Below are 23,124 nucleotides of genomic sequence, written 5' to 3'. Positions count from 1 at the left end.
TACAAGCCCATGCCCCCATATTACTTGGAGAACTCAAGCTGCTAGGTCACTTAACACAAATGTATCATCTAAATTCATGAACATGGTAATGCTGTACAATATTTTTAATATAATTCAGTTCAGTTCAGTCATTCAGTTGTGTCCAACTCTTTGCAACCCCATGGACTTCAGCACGCCAGGCTTTCCTGTCCATTACCAACTCCTGGAGTTTACTCAAACACACATCCATCAAGTCGGGGGTACATCTTTCCCAGCATCAGGGTCTTTTCCAGTGAGTCAGCTCTTCACATCAGGTGGCCAAAATATTGGAGTTTCCGCTTCACCATCAGTCCTTCCAATGAACACCCAGAACTGATCTCCTTTAGGATGGACTAGTTGGATCTCCTTGCAGTTCAAGGGACTCTCAAGAGTCTTCTCCAACACCACAGTTCAAAAGCATCAATTCTTCGTCACGCAGCTTTCTTTATAGTCCAACTCTCACATGCATACATAACTACTGGAAAAAACCATAGATTTGACTAGATGAATCTTTAGTCAGCCTATCCATTTTACATCCCAAGACTGGAGTGAAGGAGGCAGCCATGGTGTAATTAATATCATTGTAAGTGAAAAAAAATCTTTAAAAATCTTTGAATTTTTAGACATAATGCTAGTATAATCTCAGAAATAAGTCCCTAAATTTTCATCAAATTTTCCAAGTATAACATACATAAGTAAGAGTGGTCAGAAACATCCTGACATTTACAGATCAGGAGAGTTTCAGAGATGTCTGAATATAAGATCTATGAGGAGCAGTGTAGCTGTGATGCAAAATATAACAACAACAACAAAAAAATCCCAGAAAAAAGGAATAAAGAAATTGATAGTAAGTCTGTGGCTGGCTTAAATAGGAGATGATGGGGGTTCAGGTGGGATTCCCAGATGACTCAGTAGTGAAGAATCTGCCTGGCAATACAGGAGACACAGGAGACCTTGGTTTGATCCCTGGGTCGGGAAGATCTGTTGGAGGAGATCTTGGCATGGCTGCCCATCTCAATATTCTTTCCTGGAGAATCCCACGGACAGAGGTGCCTGGTGGCTACAGTCCATAGGGCTGCAAGAATCCAACATGCCTGCAGCAACTGAGCACAGACACGGGGTTCAGGTATTTTCTAGCAAGACTGAAAGAGGCCAAGTGGGGATTCCAATATCAGTATTCTTGAGATAAGTTAGGTGTGGAGGTCAAGGAGAAGAAAACACGTTAGGAACAAGCACCCAGATTGTAAACATAGACGTGTGCCCAGAAACAAAACAGTGTGATGGTCAGAGCCCGACTGACTGCCTTGCTCAATTCCTCTCTCTACCTTCTAGCAGCTGTGCAACTTTGGACAAGTTGCTTAACCTCTTGCTCCTGGATTTCCTCATCTGAAAAATGGTGGTCCTGATAGTAGGTGTGTTGGGAGGATTAATTAATACATGTAAAGAATTTTAAATAAAGCTTGGCATATATCAAGTCTTCAATCAATGGCAGTTATTATTATTACCTTTGGTTACCCCCCTCCTCATCTATTTCGTTTGTTATTTTTTCTTTGTTTTAGTCTTATTCCATCCATTCATCTGTCAGTTACTTGGAAACAACTGCACAGCAAGAGAGTGAACTGTATATTCTCCCTGTAAAGTCTCTTCTGCCCCCCAAATTATCCTAAGAGATGGAGAATGAGCCAGCTGCCCCCAGGGTGCAATTTAAAAACAACAAAAGAGAGAGCACTTGAGATCTGAGTTCTACTTGGAACTCTTTCAGATCTAGAAGCAGAGTTTAGATAAATCAACCGGGTTCTATGCCGCTTTTTCATTTGCAGATGAGAGCATGAATTTAAAACATAGGTTCATAACTCAAAAACCGAAAGAGATGGGTAAGAAATATAAGTAAGTGAACTAGTCCCTTACTACTCCTTGGAAGGAAAGTTATGACCAACCTAGACAGCATATTAAAAAGCAGAGACATTACTTTGGCAACAAAGGTCCATCTAGTCAAGGCTATGGTTTTCCAGTGGTCATATATGGATGTGAGAGTTGGACTATAAAGAAAGCTGACTGCAGAAGAATTGATGTTTTTGAACTGTGGTGTTGGACAAGACTCTTGAGAGTCCCTTGGACTGCAAGGAGATCCAATCAGTCCATCCTAAAGGAGATCGATCCTGGGTGTTCATTGGAAGGACTGCTGTTGAAGCTGAAACTCCAATACTTTGGCCACCTCGTGCGAAGAGCTGACTCATTTGAAAAGATCCTGATGCTGGGAAAGATTGAGGGCAGGAGGAGAAGGGGACGACAGAGGATGAGATGGTTGGATGGAATCACCGACTCAATGGACATGGGTTTGGGTGGACACCAGGAGTTGGTAATGTACAGGGAGGCCTGGCATGCTGCAGTTCATGGGGTTGCAAAGAGTGGGACATGACTGAGTGACTGAACTGAATTGAAGTCGTCCCAGAAGTGAGACCATAGGGAGTGGTAGAGAATCTGGCAAACTGAAAAGAGTATCCCCTAACCAACTGATAGTTCTCATCTACAAATACCCAAGGAGTCAGACTTGGTATCACCCGTTTTTCTCAAAATAAGCCATAAGTTCTTATTTTAAATGAATTGTTGAAATTAATTTAATACATTATTTTGGCAAACAAAATACAGCTGAAGACCCTTTGGTCATCCATACGTGACCATAGATCCAAGGGACTTTCTAAAATTCTTCCTGGTTGTGACTTCCCATCTTTCAATTACAATGGGATGCCCAAATAGGGCATCTAGTTTCAATCCAGAGCAAATATTCTGTAATCTAGTCAGCTACTTTTTAAAATTTTTAGTTTAATTGGAGAATAATTGTTTTACACTGTTGCGCTGGTTTTTTCCATACAGCATTCATAAGCTACAAGTATACACATATCCCCTGCTTTTGAGCCACCCTCCCACCCCCTCGTCTCACCCCTATAGATTGTCACAGAGTACCAATCTGAGCTCCCTGTGTTAGATAGCAGCTTCCCACTAACTATCTGATAGATGGTAATATGTATCTTTCAATGCTACTGTCTCAGTCAGTCCCACCTTCTCCTTTCCCTGCTGTGTTCACAAGTTCATTCTCTACATCTGTGTCTCTATTCCTGCCCTTCAAATAGGTTCATCAGTATCATTTTTCTAGATTCCATATATATGTGCTAATATATGATGTTTGTTTTTCTCTTTCGGACATACTTCACTCTGTACAACAGGCTCTAGATTCATTCACTTCAGCTGAATTGACTCAAATTCATTCTTTTTTATGCCTTAGTAATATTCCATAGTACACATGTGCCACAACTTCCTTATCCATTCATCTTGTCTGCAGACAAACTTTTTGATACACACGAAAATGTTCACCAACTAATAAACGGTGCAAATTGAAACTTTTGAAAGTAAATTGAATGAGGTCACCTTTTCACATGCTTAAATTTTCAGTGCAGGTCAGCATGGTTATGTCGGATACTGGCCAGAATACTAGAGTGGGTAGCCTTTCCCTTCTCCAGGGGATTGAACCCAAACCCAGGTCTCCCACGTTGCAGGTGGATTCTTTACCAGTTGAGCCACAAGGGAAGCCGAACAATACTGTAGTGGTTGGCCTATCCCTTCTCCAGTGGATCTTACCAACCCAGGAATCGAACCAGGGTCTCCTGCATTACAAGAGCTATCAGAGAAGCCCCAATGTTTGATATTATTTATATCTAGAAAGTGAAACAAATAAAAATTTACTGTTCAATTCTTGTTTCATTGACCCTCAATTAATTAGATGTGACCATTGATCCAAGTGACTTTCTAATATTTCATAATATTTAGCCTCTGTGAGTGCAACTGTGGAATGTCTTTTTATGTCTGACATTGATTTAAAAACCTTAGAGCTTTTAAACAGAAATTAGGGTGCTACTTTTGGAGAAGGCAATGGCAACCCACTCCGGTACTCTTGCCTGGAAAATCCCATGGACGGAGGAGCCTGGTAGGCTGCAGTCCATGGGGTTGCAAAGAGACGGACACAACTGAGCGACTTCACTTTCACTTTTCACTTTCATGCATTGGAGAAGGGGATGGCAACCCACTCCAGTGTTCTTGCCTGGAGAATCCCAGGGACAGGGGAGCTTGGTAGGCTGCCGTCTATGAGATCGCACAGAGTCGGACACGACTGAAGTGACTTAGCAGCAGCAGCAGCAGCATGGTGCTAGTTTGGGAAATAATTTTCTGAATATTTTTCTTTATTTCTTACTTTTTTAAAACTTCCATCATTCTATTAAAAAAGTACTTAAACTTGTGTAGTCTACAGAAAGCTGAGAGAGAAATTTCTTTCTCTAGAAGTAGAGATAGAAATCCAACCACATATTTTGTGCTTCTGAAATTATGTATCCCCCTGCAATCTTCTTGGGCAAAGATATAATTAACTCAATTAAAAAAAAAATTGAAAAAAGGCATTTGGCACACAAATATCTGCAGTGCATTCACTGAAAAGATAAGCAAAACTCCTTCTAAATAACAAATGATATTTAAAAAGTGGCTTTCTTTGAAATAAATCATATCCCAAATCCAGGAGATCAGATTATACACACTTAAGAACGTGAGCATTTCCTTTCATTTACTTGCAAAATCAAGAATTTTAGCTTCTATTAAATAGCAATGAAAAAAATTGTTGCAAGTTTGCTGATCAGAATTCTAGAATAGAATAAAATTAGAAGCTTTTCCCATAGTTTTTTTTTTTTTTTTTTAATGGTAGATGCACAAATAACAGGCAGTTGGAAAGTGGGATGTGGGAAACCACTGAGCAAAATAAAATAAAATAAAAGATATTTAAAGGACAGAGTGAGAAATTGCAAATTATACCATGGCAGAAACTAATGTCAGCTTCTGTGTAAAGATTAATGTGAGTTTATCAAAGTACTTTGAATTAATGCAGATATAATACGTAATTTTAATGAAAGCCTTACCAAAAGAAAAACCATTGCTTAGTGCAAACTTTGAAAAAGTCTTTTGTGCACTTCTTTTATAGTAACAAAGGCAGATGTTTTTTTACTTTTATTTTTTCAATTAATAATATATGAAGGCATGTGCCCACCTTCCATCAGAAAATGAAAGATTTTCAGCAAATGCTTATAATTCCCTTTATGTGTCTAAAACATAAAATCCTTATTTAGAACTCTGCCTTTGCCATCTGGTTCACTGAATCTAAATAGATTCATCTGAAGTCTTAGCAATGATAAGCTTCCTCTGAAATCTTGGCAGTGATATGGGGTTAGAATCAAAGTCTCTACAATGTTCATGGGGTAGGAGTTTTTGACATCGACTGTGTACAGATTGGTTGAACTAATGTATGGCCTTTATTCTGCCATTTCATTTAACGTGTGTTTGTGACACAGTATTTATGATTCAGCAATGTCAAAGCTGAAAATATTTTGTTCCTCACATACAGTACAACCTCAAATAAAGTGCACCTCTTGATGGATGCCAGTCAGACATGATGTATTTGGGGAAAAAAGCAAAAAACTATAACAGTGCAAAAGGTCACTGAACATAGACACGAATGAAAAGGTGGTTTTGAGCTCCAGCACCGAGACCTTCAGGGACTTTCGTTCTCAGTCCATACCAGTCTTAAAAGTCAATGCATGCCTTTTAAATATCATGATTCATAACACATTCTTCACACAATCATGGAAATGTGGCTTTGTGCTTGGAATAACAACAAAAGAAATCAAATGAAACTTAGATCCTGTTTCTACCTTCACAAGGTAAAAAGTAAAATAAGTTATACTTTCTGAATAGATGTTTTAAGTGCCAAGAACTATGCTAAATAGTTTATAAGTATTATTCCAATTAAAACTAACCTTAAAAACCTACGAGCTAAGTATTCCCAATATGCCCGATGACAGATGATGGAACTGGAGCTCAGGAAGAAGTAAAGTAACTTGCCTGAAGGTAAATAATTTTCTGGAAGGCAAAAAACAACCTTAGCAAGCAAAAAAGCCAAGCCTGACTCCTAGTCCATTCTTTTGATCATTATGCTAGTCTGGCAGACAATTTGAATCAGATAATTTAACTTCTCCAGAAACATCCTAGTTAATCCAAGGATAAAGATCTTCTTCGCTTGTCTTGCTAGATTTATTTGTCATTGGTAAGGTACTGATGAGACTTGACCTTGGAGAAATCCAAAAAGATCATCTTTTTATCTTGTGTTTTTCATAACCACCAGAGCCCTTCATTTAAAAAATCAGGTAGAAGGAAGTAACACCTGTCATATTCAGGTGCAATGCTTTGGTAGGCGTAACATGTTACCCCCGTGGTTTATTATTTCCATTTTCCTTCATACAGAACCCACTGCTGCTCCCACAGATGTCAAGGCTACAAGTGTGTCTGTGTCAGAGATTCTTGTTGCATGGAAACATATTAAAGAGAGCCTAGGAAGACCACAGGGATTTGAGGTATGAAAAGAATTCTTGAAAATAAGCCTTATTATTTCTGTTGCCATTGTTTTCTCCTGAAGAGATGGTTTGGTGACACTTTAACAAGATTACATTCCTTTGAAATTTTTCTCTATGGAAAAGAAATACACTATTTTACTGACATATATTATGCTGCTCATTAGCTGGCTTATTTTTCAGGATAGTAGTTTCCACAGCACCAGGCAAAGGTATTTAAAAAATGAAAATAGATAGACCTTAAGATAAACACCAGGACCTATCAGCTGCTATTTACCGGTATCCAATTCATTTGTGGTTAAAAATATTCCTGTGTATTTCTCTCTCATAATTTAATGTATGAAACAACTTTTCCTACTATACTGTTTATGGCACATCTTACCTCCTATACTAACTTCTCAAATTTGCTTGAAACTTGGTAAACTGTACCTATTTACTCACATGGCTTTTTGTCCTTCAAATTGTGTTGTTTTTAAACATAGTTATGCCAGCCTTATAATGGTGAACATTTTATAACAATTCATTGACTTCAGTAAAGTTTTAGCCTCCACATGGACTCAAAGTTATGGGCAGTTTGTGAACTGGAGTATGCCGCAAAAACAAGATCCCAAGCTTTCACCCAACTCTTATGCTTGCCTTTGCCAGTGAGGCATAGGATTAGAGGGGCAACTTATAAAATGCAAAGAAGTGACATCCAATCCAAGATCTTAATTGTCTTTAAACTTTTAATGTTTACTTTTCCTCTGCTTAAACTCCCACTTAAAGAAAATCATCTTGATTTTTGAACAATGATCTAATATAGGACTTGTATACCCACATAGTTTCCAAGCTAAAAAACACATTTCTTTACTCTATTTGTGTTTTCAAATAATACCTCTAAGAGCTATTTGATTAATATACAACTAGCATTAGATAAAGATTAACTGTGATTGGAAGTTTATACAATCTTACTAAGAGTTACAGCAAAGGTCATTTAGAGAAAACCATTACTTACAGTATCATGGATTTATTTCTATACTTTTGCTTCAATTCATTATTTGGCAATAATTCAATATGTATCATACTAGGATCACATGTTTGTTTTATTACAATCTCTTTTTCTTACTATCCACGCTGCAGGGACCATGTCTGTTTACCAGTGAATCTCAGGACTGTGAATACAATAAGTGTTTGTTGAATGAATGAATATCTATGCTTCACAGTCAACCCCTTTTGGCCCCTCTGTAGAAGACACGGGCGTGGCCTGCCCAGTTCCCCTTCAGTGGGCCAGGGCAACACCCCCCAACTGCTGAGAATGTTGGCTGTGTAATGAGAATTGTCCTCCACTGTTATTACCTGAAAAGACACCTTCCTCATAATCGGGCAACCCTGGGTTAATTACACTGACTGAAATTCATCCCTTTATTCAAGGAGGAAACAGCTTAATGGTGCATTTTATTATCAGGAGCCTTTGTCGTGTACATCAGACCAAGGCTAGATTATCTGGGACCCCATTCTTGCTCATTTCCTTTTCTTTTCCCATCCTCTTCTCCTCCCTTCCTTACAGATTTACCTGCAAGCATTCTCAATAAATCACAATAATCAAATCCCTGTCTCAGGGTCTGCTTCTACGGAACCCAGTCTAAAACAACTACACAAGCATAGGTCCACCTAGAACTCTGAATCAGAACATCTGGTGTACATTCTTATAGAAAATCACAGTGTATTCTGTTGTACTGAACAGTGAGGATTCAGGCTTCTACATCTGAAAGTGGTGCTCCTCTCACATAGCCAGATCTTTAACTTTTTTTCCCTGTCTGTTCTAGTAACGTGACATTCATATTCCCACCATGATTCACCTGTAATAACAGCTTTCTATCAGGGCTTCCCTGATAGCTCAGTTGGTAAAGAATCTGCCTGCAATGCAGGAGACCCTGGTCCGATTTCTGGGTTGGAAAGATCCGCTGGAAGGATAGGCTACCCACTCAAATATTCTTGGGCTTCCCTTGTGGCTCAGCTGGCAGAGAATCTGCCTGCAATGTGGGAGACCTGGGTTCGATCCCTGGGTTGGGAAGATCCCCTGGAGAAGGGAAAGGCTACCCACTCCAGTATTCTGGCCTGGAGAATTCCATGGATTGCATGCATCCACGGGGTCGCAGAGTCGGACATGACTGAGAGACTTTCACTTTCAGCTTTTTCATATCCCCACCATGATTCACCTGTAATAACAGCTTTCTATGAGGTCCTCCAGAGATCACATAAGATCTAGATTTGTGCACAATTCTTCTCTTTCTAAATATCAATCATCATTCATTCCACAAATATTTATTGGAAACATACTAAGTAACAGACACTCAGCTAGATGCTAGGGATAAAACAAGGAGCAAATTGAAGTCCCTGTCTTCATGAAGCTTATGTTGTAGTAGGGAAGGCAAACAATAAAGAAGCTAACAAATAAATACGTGGTACAATTTCAGTTGCTGATATATACTGTGCAAAAAACAACTGCTCAAGAAGGTAGCATCAACTCTGCTGACTATAGAGGTTTGAAGAATCACAGTTCCTGAGGTTGTGACATCTGATATGATCATATGAGAGATAGGGGGTGGGGAGGAGACAGAATAGCAAACCCAAAGACTCTTACTTAAAAGCATCCGGACCTTGTTCAGAGAACAGAACAGGAGTAGCATTGGTGAGATAGCAGCGAGCAACAGGGAGGATGGTAGGATGGTGAGGAAAAATGGCCAGGACAAGGACAGGCTAGGTGGGGTCAGTCTTGGGAACCACAGGGACTTTAGATTTTATCTTCAGTATAAGGAAAAGCCATGAAAGGATTATGAACAAAGAAAGTCAAGTCAGGGTCTGACTCATATTTTAAAAGAGTCTCTTGGTCTAGAGGGTGAAGAATAGACTCTAGAGAGGACCTCGGGAGATCAGTGGAAAGACAGTCCTTCCGACCTAGTGGATGATGACTTTGCTTTTAAGTAGAACAGTAGCAATGGAATTGATGACACATGGACCTTTTAAGATCTATTTTGAGGGGAAGTGTGACAGGATTTGATTATGAATTGGATGTGGACTGTGAAAAAGAGAGGCTGCTGCTGCTGCTAAGTCGCTTCAGTCGTGTCTGACTCTGTGCGACCCCATGGACGGCAGCCCACCAGGCTCCTCTGTCCATAGGATTCTCTAGGCAAGAATACTGGAGTGGGTTGCCATTTCCTTCTCCAGTGCATGAACAGGAAAAGTGAAAGTGAAGTCGCTCAGTTGTGTCCAACTCTGTGTGACCCCATGGACAGCAGCCCACCAGGCTCCTCTGTCCACACGATTCTCTAAGCAAGAATACTGGAGTGGGTTGCCATTTCCTTCTCCAGAAAAAGAGAGGAGTCAAAGATAATTCCAGAGCTTTTTAACCCAAGAAACTGAGTGAATGACAAATAACTCACATACACAAAGAAGTCATGGAGAAGAGCATATTTTAGAGAAAAAAAGATATCAAAGATTCTGGGTTTGATTTTTTAAATTTTATAAACGTTTTTATTTTCAAAAAAAAGTTATCAATTAAGTCTTGTTTTAAGAGAAAGTTTAGAGATAGAGCTGTAACTCTGAGGATTCATCAGTATATTAATGGTTTTTATACATGTGGTAGCTGAGATCATTAACTGTTGATAAAGATGTCTGAGAATTGAGCCCTATGGTCCCTCACCATTTGGAACAGAAGAAAGAAAGAGGATATGGCCAAAGAAACTACAGGAGACACAAAGAAGTTCAGCAGCCAAGAAAAAAATTTTAAGATGACGTGTTCTACCGAGTCAAACAAAAGCTGCTAAGCAATTCAGAATAATGAGGCCTGAGACTGTCCAATGGATATAGCAATGCAGAGATCCTACTGACCACAGTGATGCTGAAGATCAAGGTTTGACTAAAGAATAAAGTCAAGATCACTTCGGACCTACACTCAAGAGCACAAAGTTTTTGCTAAATCTATCTTATTCAAAATGACAACTTACAAGCAAAAATGGAATATCCTTAAGGATATAAATGAATAGGGATTAATCAAATTCTGAAACAATCATTACAATGACTGCATTTTTAACTAAAATAAATCAAGGCAAATTCTGACTAGTTCTATGCATAGAAACAACACAGAATCCATGGGCACAATAGCAGTTATACTATTTTACAGTGCATTATAAACTGAAGTTTTAAAAAGATGGCATCTTGTCACCAAAAAGAATCAATATCTTGTTAACCGGAAAATCAAATGTCTGCTTTTATGATCAGAAAGTAATTAAAACATTCAGGACCACCATGGTGGTTAAAAATCCACCTTGCAATGTGAGCTGCATGGACTCAATCCCTGGTCAGGAAACTGAGTTCCCACATGCTGCATAGCAACTGGGCTGTTCCACGGTACCTACTGAGCCCCCACGCCAAAAGCAGAGGTCTGTGCTCTGCAACTAAAGATTCACACGATGCAACAAAAGATCCTGCTTGCCACAACTAAGATCCAATGCAGCCAAATAAGTAAACAAAGGAAATTTGGCCATTATATGGCCAAATATGACATTGGCTTTATTTTAAACCAAATATAGGCAGCAAAGACTGTTTATAAATATATACTATCTCATAATTGTATAGATGCACGTAGATTTAAAAAATATGACGTAAGTGAAACTTACCAGCATTACTCTCCCACCCTCTCTTTTTGGCACTCTCCCTCCCTTTAAAAAAAACCTCTACCTCTGTTCTTCACCTTACCACCTCAGAGCTTATTGTTCTCATTGACTCCTCATCTTTTTAAAAAAGATATCCTCAGCTGAACATTTATAAAACATACTAACTCCTAAAACTTAAGGTTTCATCACATCGCCGTCCCCTTCCTTATTCCATCCCAGTCACAATATTGTTATATTTACTAATAGTGTAATTCTGAGCATGGTGACAATGAAGGAAGTACAGACTTTTTGTCGCCAAAGTAATGAGACTGGTTTTAAATGTTATGTCTTTATCCTGTCAGCCCCATGTGTCATTTTTCTAGCTCTAATTGCAGTTTTACCTGCAATGTTTAAAGTAGTTAGTTACTTTAAAAACACTACCTGTGTGCCGTTTTGAAAATTGTGGAGACAGCGTTTTGGGCCAGCTCTCTTGTTTTTCCTGAATTGAATGTGTGAGTGAGAGAGAAGGTTTTGCTCTTATGAGTACTTCATAAGAAAATAAACAAATAAATAAATACAAGTAAGTAAGTAAAATAATATATACAGGTAACAATATATGTAGGTAACAATATATGCAGAAATGCAAAGTTCATTTAAGGAACAGAGGGAGGTGGAGTAACTAGACCTTGATGAACCTGGTATAAGTAGAATTTAAAGCAGTCAGAGTGAGGTGAGCAGACACAGATTATATAGGGATAAACAGATTATGAGAAGAGTTTGTATTTTATTTCAAATACAATGAAAAGCCATCAGGGCAATTTTAGGAGGAGACTGACAATGTCTGATCTACACTTTTTAAGATATTCCTCTGGCTGCTGCTCCATGCAGAATGAAAGGGCAAGAGGAGAAAGGTCAGGAGTCGAATCAGGAGGTTATTGCGATAATCCATGCAAGAGATGATGATAACTTAGACTAAGGTCGTAAGAGTGAAGCAGGGCTTCACTTTTGTGAGACAGGGCTGGCAAAACTTCCTGGTTGATTAGACATGGAGGGAAGGAAAATGATGATCCTCATATCGGGCTTGGTCAAATGGATGCACAGTGGTGCCATTTACCAAATAATAACAATAACCACACATTTTTAAAGGGAAAACCTGGACAAAGAAGAGCTTTGAAAGTGGAAAATGAAGACACATGTTTCAGCTAACTCAGATTTGAGATGCCTAGTGGATATCTAGGAGAATAAGCCAAATAAGCACTAGGGTAAGTGAGTTTAAAGTCTAATAGATCAGAGCTGAAGACACAAGGGGGCAATCACAGGCTGGTATTTAAAACCGTTCTACTACATGAATGCACACATTTCCAGAAAGGGGAAAGAAGAGGAAAGAAGATGAAGAATGAAGGGAGAGATAACCTGTGACCTGGCACACTCCGCATGTAGAAGTTTAGCTGAAGGAAAAGAATCATCAAGGAGAACAACAAGGATAGATCAGCTTGATGGGGGGAAAAATCAGGTGTGTGAGGTATCAAAGAAAGTAAAAGAGCTAATCAAAAAGAGGAAATGGCCAGCTGTGTTTGAACTTGCTAAGAAATCAAGTCAGATCAAACCAAAAAAGTGTCTAATGTGTTTAGAGGTCACTGGTGGTCTTCTGAAAAAATTCACAATTAAATGAATGATCAATATCCCTTATGTTATCAATTTAGTTACATATGACCAGGCAATGAGGGGAGGGCTCTTTTTTTTTAGATGTAAAATACCCTTAAGATCAAGCACTACTTCTGACTAAATAATGATCAGTAGCAACAATTTGGGAAGAGAGCACATCAATATAGAACTCTCAGGCCAGCAACAGCTGTATTTGTTTTAGAACCATTTGTCTCTTTTCAGGATACCAAGGTGTTTCAACATACATTAGAATCATCAACTCTCCAGTGTTGTTATCAGAAATGGTTAAGAGTCAGACTCAACGCTAATATGTTTTTGCAACAGTCGATGACTGTGAGAGTCTAATTACCACTGCGGAAAACTATTTTAGCCTCAGAGAAAAGCAGTTAAGAGAAGTCAAGATGAGACTTTTATATGGGAAATTTCCCTTGATACACCAAGAATAACTGGGGAAGGGTGGTAAATGAGAAAAAAGAAATCATTTCTGAAGTTATGGGCACACATTTATTTCTTTCTAAGATATGGCTCCTCTCAAACATATACTGAACTATCAGTTTGATATTGAAAAACTGTACCTCTAGAATGGATAGTGTGGTATTAACTAATGATAACCCCTCAAGGCGCGCTTAATAAATAAGCAAACTTGAACCTGTATGTAGTTCACTTGACTCTGAAATGTTTGTGGTTTCTCTTCTACTAATCTTGGGAGGCTACCCCCAAGCAAGGGTCATTTAGAAGGAAGATGGAGCAATAGTCATCAAGGGCAATCAAGTCCTTGACGCCCTTGGAGCGTCACGTGATCTCCCTGCCGAGCGCTCTGCACCGGCTTTCCTCCTCTGCTCTCACTCAGTTCACTCACAGCCCGACTCATCGTGACCTGATTGTCAGACAGATCCGGGTCTTGCTCGTCCCTGATCTGATTTCCTGTGTGTTTCGTCTGGATCTCAGTTACTATTTCTTACTCATCCGTTTATTTATGCATGTGAGAGTTATTGAATACCCGCTTTGCTTTGGTGCAGTGCGTGGGGTAAAGCAATAAGTAAAACAGACAAGGTCCCTGCCCCTAGGAAGCTCACAAGGGAAACACTTATTTCAATTTCTTTCATTTTTGTTTTTTGGGGATTTTGTTGTTGTTGTTGTTTGGTAAGTCCTGGCAGCTCCTTTTGATTGATGAAACAGTTTTGACATTCTTTTTCCTGATGTAGCCAGACCTACAGGGCAGGAGTAAGGATCTCAGTAGGAGGCTTTCCCTGACGTCATCTGTCAATTTCTTACCTATATTTGGCATTTTTGTCTTTTACAAGGAAGCCTCCATTACATCTTAATTTAAGAAGTAATGAATCAAGCATTTTAACTTAAACTGTAGTCACTGGCAACTAATACTTTCAAATACATTAACCAAGTAATTCAAATCAAACTGATTAATTTTTGTTATTAAAATGATTAATTGCTCTATCTAACAGAATGGTCAAAACAATTGATATAGCAGAAATAGCAATGCATAAAGACAAGGTCAGAATGATGACAGCCCCTACCTCGACAGAAAACAAAATGACTTTATAGTGAAGGGCTTCAGGAAATTTTAGTAATGTCATCTCTTTTAATTTATAAGTGGGCCCACCATGGACTTTCTAAATATCACAATTAGGCTAGATTAGAACTCTGTTATGAGTTCTAATAATTGGTATTTTCACCTAGCTTTTAATACTGCCTTCTATAAATCTAGTATTACCTCACAAAAATGGCCATCTGAGGTAAAGAGTATGAAATCGTAAATATAGATACCAATCCATCTAATTTTATTTTACAAATATTTGAACTATTTTGTTGACATTATCTTAAAACCACCCATTTGAGAAGTTTGATTACTTACATGGAAATAGCTTGAAATTTCATGGCTACAGAGACTAAATGCAGAAATCATTGACATTGACATATGTGAAATTTCTAGCTCTGAAGTGCAGCATGATTGAAAATCAGAAGTGAGCTATATTTATTGAATGATTTTGATTTTTGAATTACCATGACTATCCCATCTGGATTGCCATCCCTGTCACTGACCCATGCAAGTAAATTATTAGATTCAGTTTGAAATTTATGAACCCACCAGCATTAAGTGTCCTGTGAACAGTAATTCCTGAATCTTAGAGCAGAACCTCTCAAGCTTTTCTGAGAAAATCAGTATTTTATGTGCATAGAAAGTCAGAACAAATGCCAGTGTAGCCAGAAAAAAGAGGAAAAAGTCAATCGCTCAGTCTTGTCCAACTCTTTGTGACCCCACGGACTATAGCTCACCAGGCTCCTCTGTCCATGGAATTCTCTAGGCAAAAATACTAGAGTGGGTAGCCATTCCCTTCTCCAGGGGATCTTCCTGACCCAGGGATCAAACCCGGGTCTCCCACATTCCAGGCAGATTCTTTACTGTCTGAGCCACCAGGGAAGCCCGTTTCATCATTTTTCCTCTGATATTCCCAAATTGAAAGGAATGACAAAGGAAGTTAAGTGCTAATGGAATGCTGAATGATTATTTTTTGTTATTTCTCCACTTATCAAGTAAACACTTGATAAGTGTTTATTTTAAAATTTAAAATTTTATTTTAAAACTTATTTTAAAATAAGTTTATTTAGTATCAGGCACTGTGCCAGGCAGTGGAAATGCAAAAATCGTTAAAATCTAGTTCTTACTCTTAAAAAGATCAGAGTTTAATATTGTGGGATGTTTATGGAAAATATAAGTAAACAAATTGACGCTTTTCAATGGTGCTGGAGAAGACGCTTGAGAGTCCCTTGGACAGCAAGGAGATCAAACCAGTCCATCCTAAAGGAAGTAAACCCTAAATGTTCATTGGAAGGACTGATGCTGAAGCTAAGGTTCCAATACTTGGGCTACCTGATCCAAAAAGCTGGCTCACTGGAAAAGACCGTGATGCTGGGAAAGACTGAGGCAAAAGGAAGAGGGGGCGATAGGAGATGAGATGATTATATAGCGTCACCAACTCAATGGACATGAATTAGAACAAACTCTGGGAGACAGTGAAGGACAGGGCAGCCTGACATGCTGCAGTCCATGGGGTCGCAAAGAGTCAGACACAACTTAGCAACTGAAAATCAACAAAGTAAACAAAGGCTGAGAGGAAGAACATTGGAACAAGGCAATTCTTATGTCCATAATAACCCTGGGATTCCTTAGTATCCTGATATTCTGAAGAAACATTCCTGAAAATAAACCCATGCCAATGCCCTCCATGAGTGTAAGTTTCTGTTTGCATGAGCATATGCTTCTGTCCCTGAATGTTCTCAATTTTCCTAAATAAAACAATAAATTATTAATAAAAATTCTCCTGAATAAACTGAAAAAGGAATTTTAGAAATATTTTTATATATTATACAATTTGCCTGTGAAACATAATTCCCCATGTCTATCAAGTTAACAGTATTCATATTCATTGTGGCCTTTTTGTAAGATTTTTACTAACTATGTATTTTAATGGCTGGGTTCATTTCAGCAATAAGCAACAATGTATTTTTATGGCAAGGAGAAAAGTACACGGTGTCCTGGTTCTCATTTCGAAGTTTTTCATGCTTACTATTAAGAATGAAAGGTAAAACAGCTTGTCCCATTTTACAATTCTCACTAAAAGACACTCCCAGCGACTCCTTTTCCTTGGCTATGTTCAAGACTTGCATGTATTTATTTCAGATCTTCCAGAGGATATGTAACTCGAAAGTTCATTTTAGACCTGTCACTAAAGCTATTTCCACTTATTGATTGCACTGAAAAGACACCAGTTGTGTTTTGATCTATAAAATAAGTTGTAGTGGAGATTTCCTAAGGCGAAAAGGGATGAGATTGTTTTTGTATTTTATTTTATGTTCTGACTCTAATCATCAGAGCAAGAGACCGAAAAAAAAAAAAATGGTCTTCACTGTTGTCTGACAATAATTCTTACTAGGCAGATTGCATTTAATTGGTATAGCAGAGGGTGCAAGGGTACGTGTGTATGTGTGTGGAAAATGGAATTTCAGACATAAATTAAAGGAAGAAAAGAGGCCAAAATGAAACCAGTTACCAAAAAGTAAAAACAAAGACTGTTTTATTTTCCAAAAGGTGGTGTGTAGCAGCTACTTTTGCAGATTCTCTTTAGCTTTTTGTTATGATGATATAATAATAAGGGGAAAAAAGCTAAACAGTGAGAAGAAACTATTTCTACCCTTCCTTTTCTGAAATTCTGTGAACTCTGAAAAAAATCAAATAGCTTTCGTGTTTCTATCATTAGATTTCTTTCTTGGGTTATTTTCAGAGACTGGGAGGCTAACTAAAACTATTTATGTTTTTCAAAAATCAGCAGATCGAAGGAAATTGAAGCAACAGCATCTTAGTTACTTAACTTATCCTTTCTCTTGTCCTATTGAAAAGCTATCCTGTAGAGTTCTTTTAGAAAATAATGAATAACTCAGTTTATACTGTGTTTCTTTTTCATTTGCTTTTAGGTACATTTCTTGATGGAGAAAACTCTCTAACCCAAATCACTTTTCAAATTTTCCAATCTTAAACTTTTATAAATCATTTTTTTAAAGAATACTAAAATATATGCCCAAATATATTTTCTTATCCACATAAAGAACCCAAGGATATGAATTATTTCTCTTATCAAAATCAGAAGCATTTCTTATTTTTTCACTCTTTGACACAAATGTGAATTTGTGCAGCCTCAAAACAGGGTGTTTTCCTCATTCCTAAATCCAGCCATCCTGAGCTCATTATGTGACCATCCACAGTCTTACTCTCTATCATATAATGCACATCCATGAACAAAATAAAATAGCAAACGTGGATATCAACCCATTTAATTTTACCAATACTGGGAACAGATTCTTTGAGATTCTCTTTAATGACCCATATGAGAATTACCAAATTACAGCAAACTTTTCCTTTTGAGAGCTAGGTTTATAACTTAAATACCTGACAACATACTTGTGGCATAGAGGTCTTAATTCAGTGGGTGTTAAAGAGATAGATACATACGTGGGCTTGCTTACTATACTAAGAAATAGAGAAATATAATAAAGTGTTTTAACACACACACACACAAAGGAAGCTTTGCCAAAGACATACTAGCATTATAAAAATGCCAATTACTAATTGACTAATTGTTAATTACAAAATGGCCAAGACTCTGTCTTCAAAAGGGAAGATATATTTTAATCTGCATACAGAAAAATGCACAAATCATAACTGCACAGCTGAGTGAATTACCACAAAGTGAGCATACCTGTGTAAGTACAATCCAGGTCATGAAACAAAATGTTAGTAAAAACTGGAGACTCATTTTGTGTCTCCTATAGTCACTATTCTTAATCCCCAACAACTCCAAAAAACAACATCTTGACTTCTGATTGATTTGACTAGTTCTGGGAACCCTATGGAGTTTGTATATTTTGTATTTTTCCCTCAACAGTATATTGGTAAGATTCATTTATATTATTACAGGCTTTCTCTTAAAAGTTCACTTGTGAGTATCCCACAATATATTTATCATTCTTCCATTGATGGACATTAGGTTTGTTTACAATTTGGGTATGTTATGAATAGAGCTGAGTATATAAAACAATTTTTGTAGAATTATCCACTTTCAGTATCAAATATAATTCATGATCATTATATAGATCGCATTTTTAGGCCTTCTTTGATCTTTGTCCACACTGACCTTGCAGATCTTTTCTTGATTTATCCCTATTTAATCTTTTCATTGTAATATAACTGTAATCTTTGATTTTGACATATTTTTCTTTAACTTTGTGTTGTGAAATATTTACACATGTGAAATATACAGAAGGATATACTAAATTTCTACTCAAAACTTGTCTTCAATAATTATGGATTAATGAATAATTGGGCTTAATAATGAATAACCTGTTTTATATATGTGTGTCTGTGTGTGTTAGTTGCTCAGTCATGTCTGACTCTTTGCAGCTCCATGGACTGTAGCCCAACAGGCTTCTCTGTCCATGGAATTCTCCAGGCAAGAATACTGGAGTAGGTTGCCATTTCTTTCTCCAGGGGATCTCCCTCACCCAGGGATTGAACCCAGGTCTCCTGAATTGCAGGCAGATTCTTTACTGTCTGAGCCACCAGGGGAGCCCACGTGAAACTGTATATAAAGGGCAGGTAAAGAACCTGCCTACCAATGTAGGAACCCAAGTTTCCATCCCTGAGTCAGGAAGATCCCCTGGAGAAGGGAATGGCAATCCACTACAGTATTCTTGCCTGGAGAATTCCATGGACAGAGAAACCTGGTGGGCTACAATCTTTGGGGTCGCAAAGAGTTGGACACGACTAAGCAACTATCATTTTCACTTTCAATCAATCCTGGGGCTTCCCTGGTGGCTCAGTAGTAAAGAATTCACCTGCCAATGCAGGACACAGGGCTTCTATCCCTGGGTTAGGAAGATCCCCTGGAGAGGGAAATGGCAACCCACTCCAATATTTTTGTCTGGAAAATCCCATGAACAGAAGAACCTGGCAAGCTACAGTTCAAGGGGCTGCAAAAGAATCAGACATGACTTAGTGACTGAACAACAAAAACAATCAATTGTAGAATTATTTTGAAGAAAATCTCTGTCATCATATCATTTTCATCCAAAATATTTCATAATAAGTTTCTAAGTAAGTGAAAGTTGCTCAGTCGTGTCTGACTTTTTGTGACTCCGTGAACTGTATGTCCGTGGGATTCTCCAGGTCAAAATACTGGAGTGGGTAGCCTTTCCCTCTCCAGGGGATCTTCCCAACCCAGGATCGAACCCAGGTCTCCTTCAATTCTGGCAAATTCTTTACCAACTGAGCTATCAGGAAAGCCCCAATAAGTCTCCAAACACATGCTTTAAAGAACTGTCACTTTTCTGCATCCTGAAGTCATGCAGATTAGAGAATACACTTAGTTAAAATGCAGCAAGCTCAAAAATCCCACCCAGTGCAGCCCTTTTAAGAGTAGATTTCTCTTGGTCATTGCATGCGTTTTTATCAGATGCCACAGTATTTATCCCTGGGCAAGAATTGTTTATCATTTAGCCAAAAATATGAAGAGTTTACACTTGGATTTGGGGTCTTACAATTTCTGTCATTCTCTTACTTTCTGAATCTCCTTCCTATGTCTCCAACTGCTTTTTCTTGCACTAAGCTCTACCATTTGCTACTCCAGCTGGTAAAGCGGTAAACTCCTGGCACCATGGTCATATTCTCAGACAAAACACTCACAAACTTACCTGTCACACCTGTAACCTGTCAAAAGTAAACTCTCCTTCAGGGTCTGTCTGCTTTTGGATCCTTGCCAAGACTTTTAAAATTCTCACCAGGGCGGAATTTGCATTTCCACTTTACAGCGTTGTCTTTTTCATATCTCTGAGATAAGTGGTATTATTTTCTTTCAATAATTTGATTATGTCCTCTCCTTCTCCCTCTCTCTTTTGATGACTCTTGATCAAAGGAGATTTACAAATTTTTTGGTCTTTTCAAAGAATTAACTTTGGCTCTATTCTAATATTTTGTTTCTCAATCCATTAAGGACTGCTGCCATCTCTATTATACCCTTCTTTCTAGTTTATTTAGGCTTAAAATGTACTGTTTTTCAAACTCCATAAGATGGTTTTATCATTGATTTTTTTGGCTTTTTGCCTTTTCTAATATATGCATTTAAAATTATATATTTCCAAAACTGCATATCTAGCACCTTATATGTGGTTAACCATATAATATGCTTGAGTACATAATACTTAAAAAAATTAATACAGTTCTACCTATATTAACTTTCATACTGTAACTTTTATTCTTTCATTTAACTAGTATCTATTAAGGGACTATTACATTTACCCCTCATCAGACAAAACACTTAAGGACCTTGGTTATAAAAAAAATACTCCCCTAATATTTTCTATTTAATATATTGTATTTTAGAACACTTGAGTAGATAAAGTGAAGAAGGGAAGAGAACTAACATTTGTAAAAGACCTACACTGAACTACACATATTAAGGACAAATTGAATTATATTTGAAACCAGATTTTAAGTGTAATTTTTAGATAGCAGTGACAGCTTACAGAAAAAATAAATACAATTTATTCAGTAAATTATATCCATCCTTAGGTTCCTGCTGCATTTCATATTTCCTCACTGCAGAGCCTCTAATCGCTGTTGAACTGTCTCATAAATATTAAAAATCTTAACTATGCATTGTTTATTTATCTTATTTGATTCATTAAATTGTATCCTTTATAGTAAAATTACCTCTGGGCACAAAGCAGCTAATTTTGCATGCAATCTAATAATGCTGACTGCCAGTGTATCTCAGAGTATTGATTGTGAAGAGCCAATTTAATAACTATACCTAGTGCTAAGCTCAAGAGATTAGGAAACTGGAGATCAACTAAATAGAGGCAAGCAGAGACTTTTCTGATCGAAACAAATTCTTTATCCATGGGAAATGTGCTCCCCATATACAGAATTTCTGAAACTCAGTAGAAACACATGGCTGAACTTAGGTGTTACATGAAGTGAAAGTCGTTCTGTCGTGTCCAACTTTTTGCGACCCTATGGACTATACTGTCCGTGGAATTCTCCAAGCCAGAATACTGGAGTGGGTAGCCTTTACCTTCTTCAACAGATCTCTCCAACCCAGGGATTGAACCCTGGTCTCCCGTATTGCAGGCGGATTCTTTACCACCTGAGCCACAAGGGAAGCCCAAGAATACTGGTGTGCGTGCTTAGTCACTCAGTGGTGTCTGACTCTTGCGACCCCATGGAATGTAGCCTGGCAGGTTCCTCTGTTCATGGGATTCTCCAGGCAAGAATACTGGAGTGGGTTGCCAATTTCCTTCTCCAGGGGATCGTCCCGACCCAGGAATTGAACTTGAGTCTCCTGCATTGCAAGCAGATTCTTTACCAACTGAGCTATCAGGGAATTTTTGAAACTTAATAGAAATACATGGCTGAACTTAGGTGTTACATAAGAGGAACATAAAAGGAACTTAAGCATTATTCGGGAAAAGATTATAGTGTTTAAAATGTATCTGAAGGTGAAGAATCAGTAGAGAAGCAGGGTAGCAATGAAGTGTCTGCCTTCTAACTGTCAGTTTAGTCACAATTTTTGAACTTAGGAATGGCTGTGAATTGAATTGAAAACACATAAAATCACCTTTTCTTAATTTCCCTTAAAGTAACCATGAAACCATGAGAAAAGAGAGAAACTTTTTTGCGATCATAATGAGGAGTATGAAACAAGAATTTTAGTAGGATTTTCTAAGGTTTTCTTTCCTTTCATCTTTGTGCAATGACCCATCTTCAAAATTCCATTTTCTACGTTCAAGCAAGCAACAAAATAGCCTCTGGCCTCCTTCTCCTTTATCTTTTTCTTCAATGAAAAAAACTGTAGTCATGAGCATGAAGCTTTGTCTCTCATCTCAAGCTTCTGAAAATTTTTTTGTGTTGTGTGGAGAATATGAGTGGAGGCTTGTCCTAGCACAAAGTTTGGCCACTATCTCACACCATCACCCTCTGGGCTTGGATACACAGTCTAGAGATGGATATATCCCCTTGCAAATAGAACTTCTATTCCTTTGTAGAGCACCATTAAAAACAGGTTAAATACTAGAATGATTAAACAGAAGAAACACTTTCTAAAAAGGAAAGAAATGATAGGAGAAAAATCTTTGGAATGAGAAAACAAATGATAAGGCTCAGTGTGAGTTCCTTTCCCATAAGAGATTTTCTTGTAAATAAGAAGATAAGTTTTAAACATAAGTTTCTAGATATCAATGAGAGAAAAGAAAATATTTCTTCTATCAATATATTAAAAGAGCAATGCTGCTTATTAAAGAGAGTGCAATAAAATCAAAACCAAAGTAATTAAAATAAAATATTCATTATGAACAATCAAATGCAAATTTGATATCGCTAATTATTTCAGCCACTGCTTTAGAGTACAAGCTTGAGAAGTAAACCCAGAATGCAAAGTACATGAATAAGGAAATTTTACTATAAGGTAAGAGAGAAGAAGGCAGATGTAAAGAACATAAGAGGTTTGGTTCATAAACCACATAGATATTTGCCAAGAAGACAGAATAGATGGAGCAAAATCAGTGACAATAGCAACAATAAAAATCCAAAGTAAAAAGCAATCCAAAAACAAAGTTACTGAAAAATATCCGTACCTTAAAGTAGAGAACGCCCACAGAGTTTCTTGTCACACTTATAACTAGTCCGTCACCAAAATCTGTTGGCTTTATTTTCTAAATATCTCTTTACTGCATACCCATCCCCATGTCCACAGCTATCGCCCTAATCCAGGCCACCCCCATTTCTTACCAGACTA

The 23,124-nt window shown here is 37.8% G+C and overlaps 1 protein-coding gene across 1 annotated transcript in view; it reads left to right on the top strand.

Moving 5' to 3' along the window:
• CNTN5 (contactin 5) overlaps positions 1 to 23,124 on the top strand; it is a 1,514,795-nt gene that overhangs the window by 1,459,736 nt on the left and 31,935 nt on the right. Inside the window, exon 22 of the mRNA XM_081545335.1 lies at positions 6,355 to 6,464. Within this exon, the coding sequence (XP_081401461.1) occupies positions 6,355 to 6,464 (110 nt within the window). The remainder of the gene's footprint in view (positions 1 to 6,354; positions 6,465 to 23,124) is intronic.

This window comes from Giraffa tippelskirchi, chromosome 11, assembly GCF_054371585.1.
Source record: "Giraffa tippelskirchi isolate mGirTip1 chromosome 11, T2T-mGirTip1v1.2.pri, whole genome shotgun sequence".
NCBI classification, from domain to species: domain Eukaryota; kingdom Metazoa; phylum Chordata; class Mammalia; order Artiodactyla; family Giraffidae; genus Giraffa; species Giraffa tippelskirchi.
Note: the sequence above shows the minus strand (reverse complement) of the source record. Positions and strands in the feature narration are given on the sequence as shown.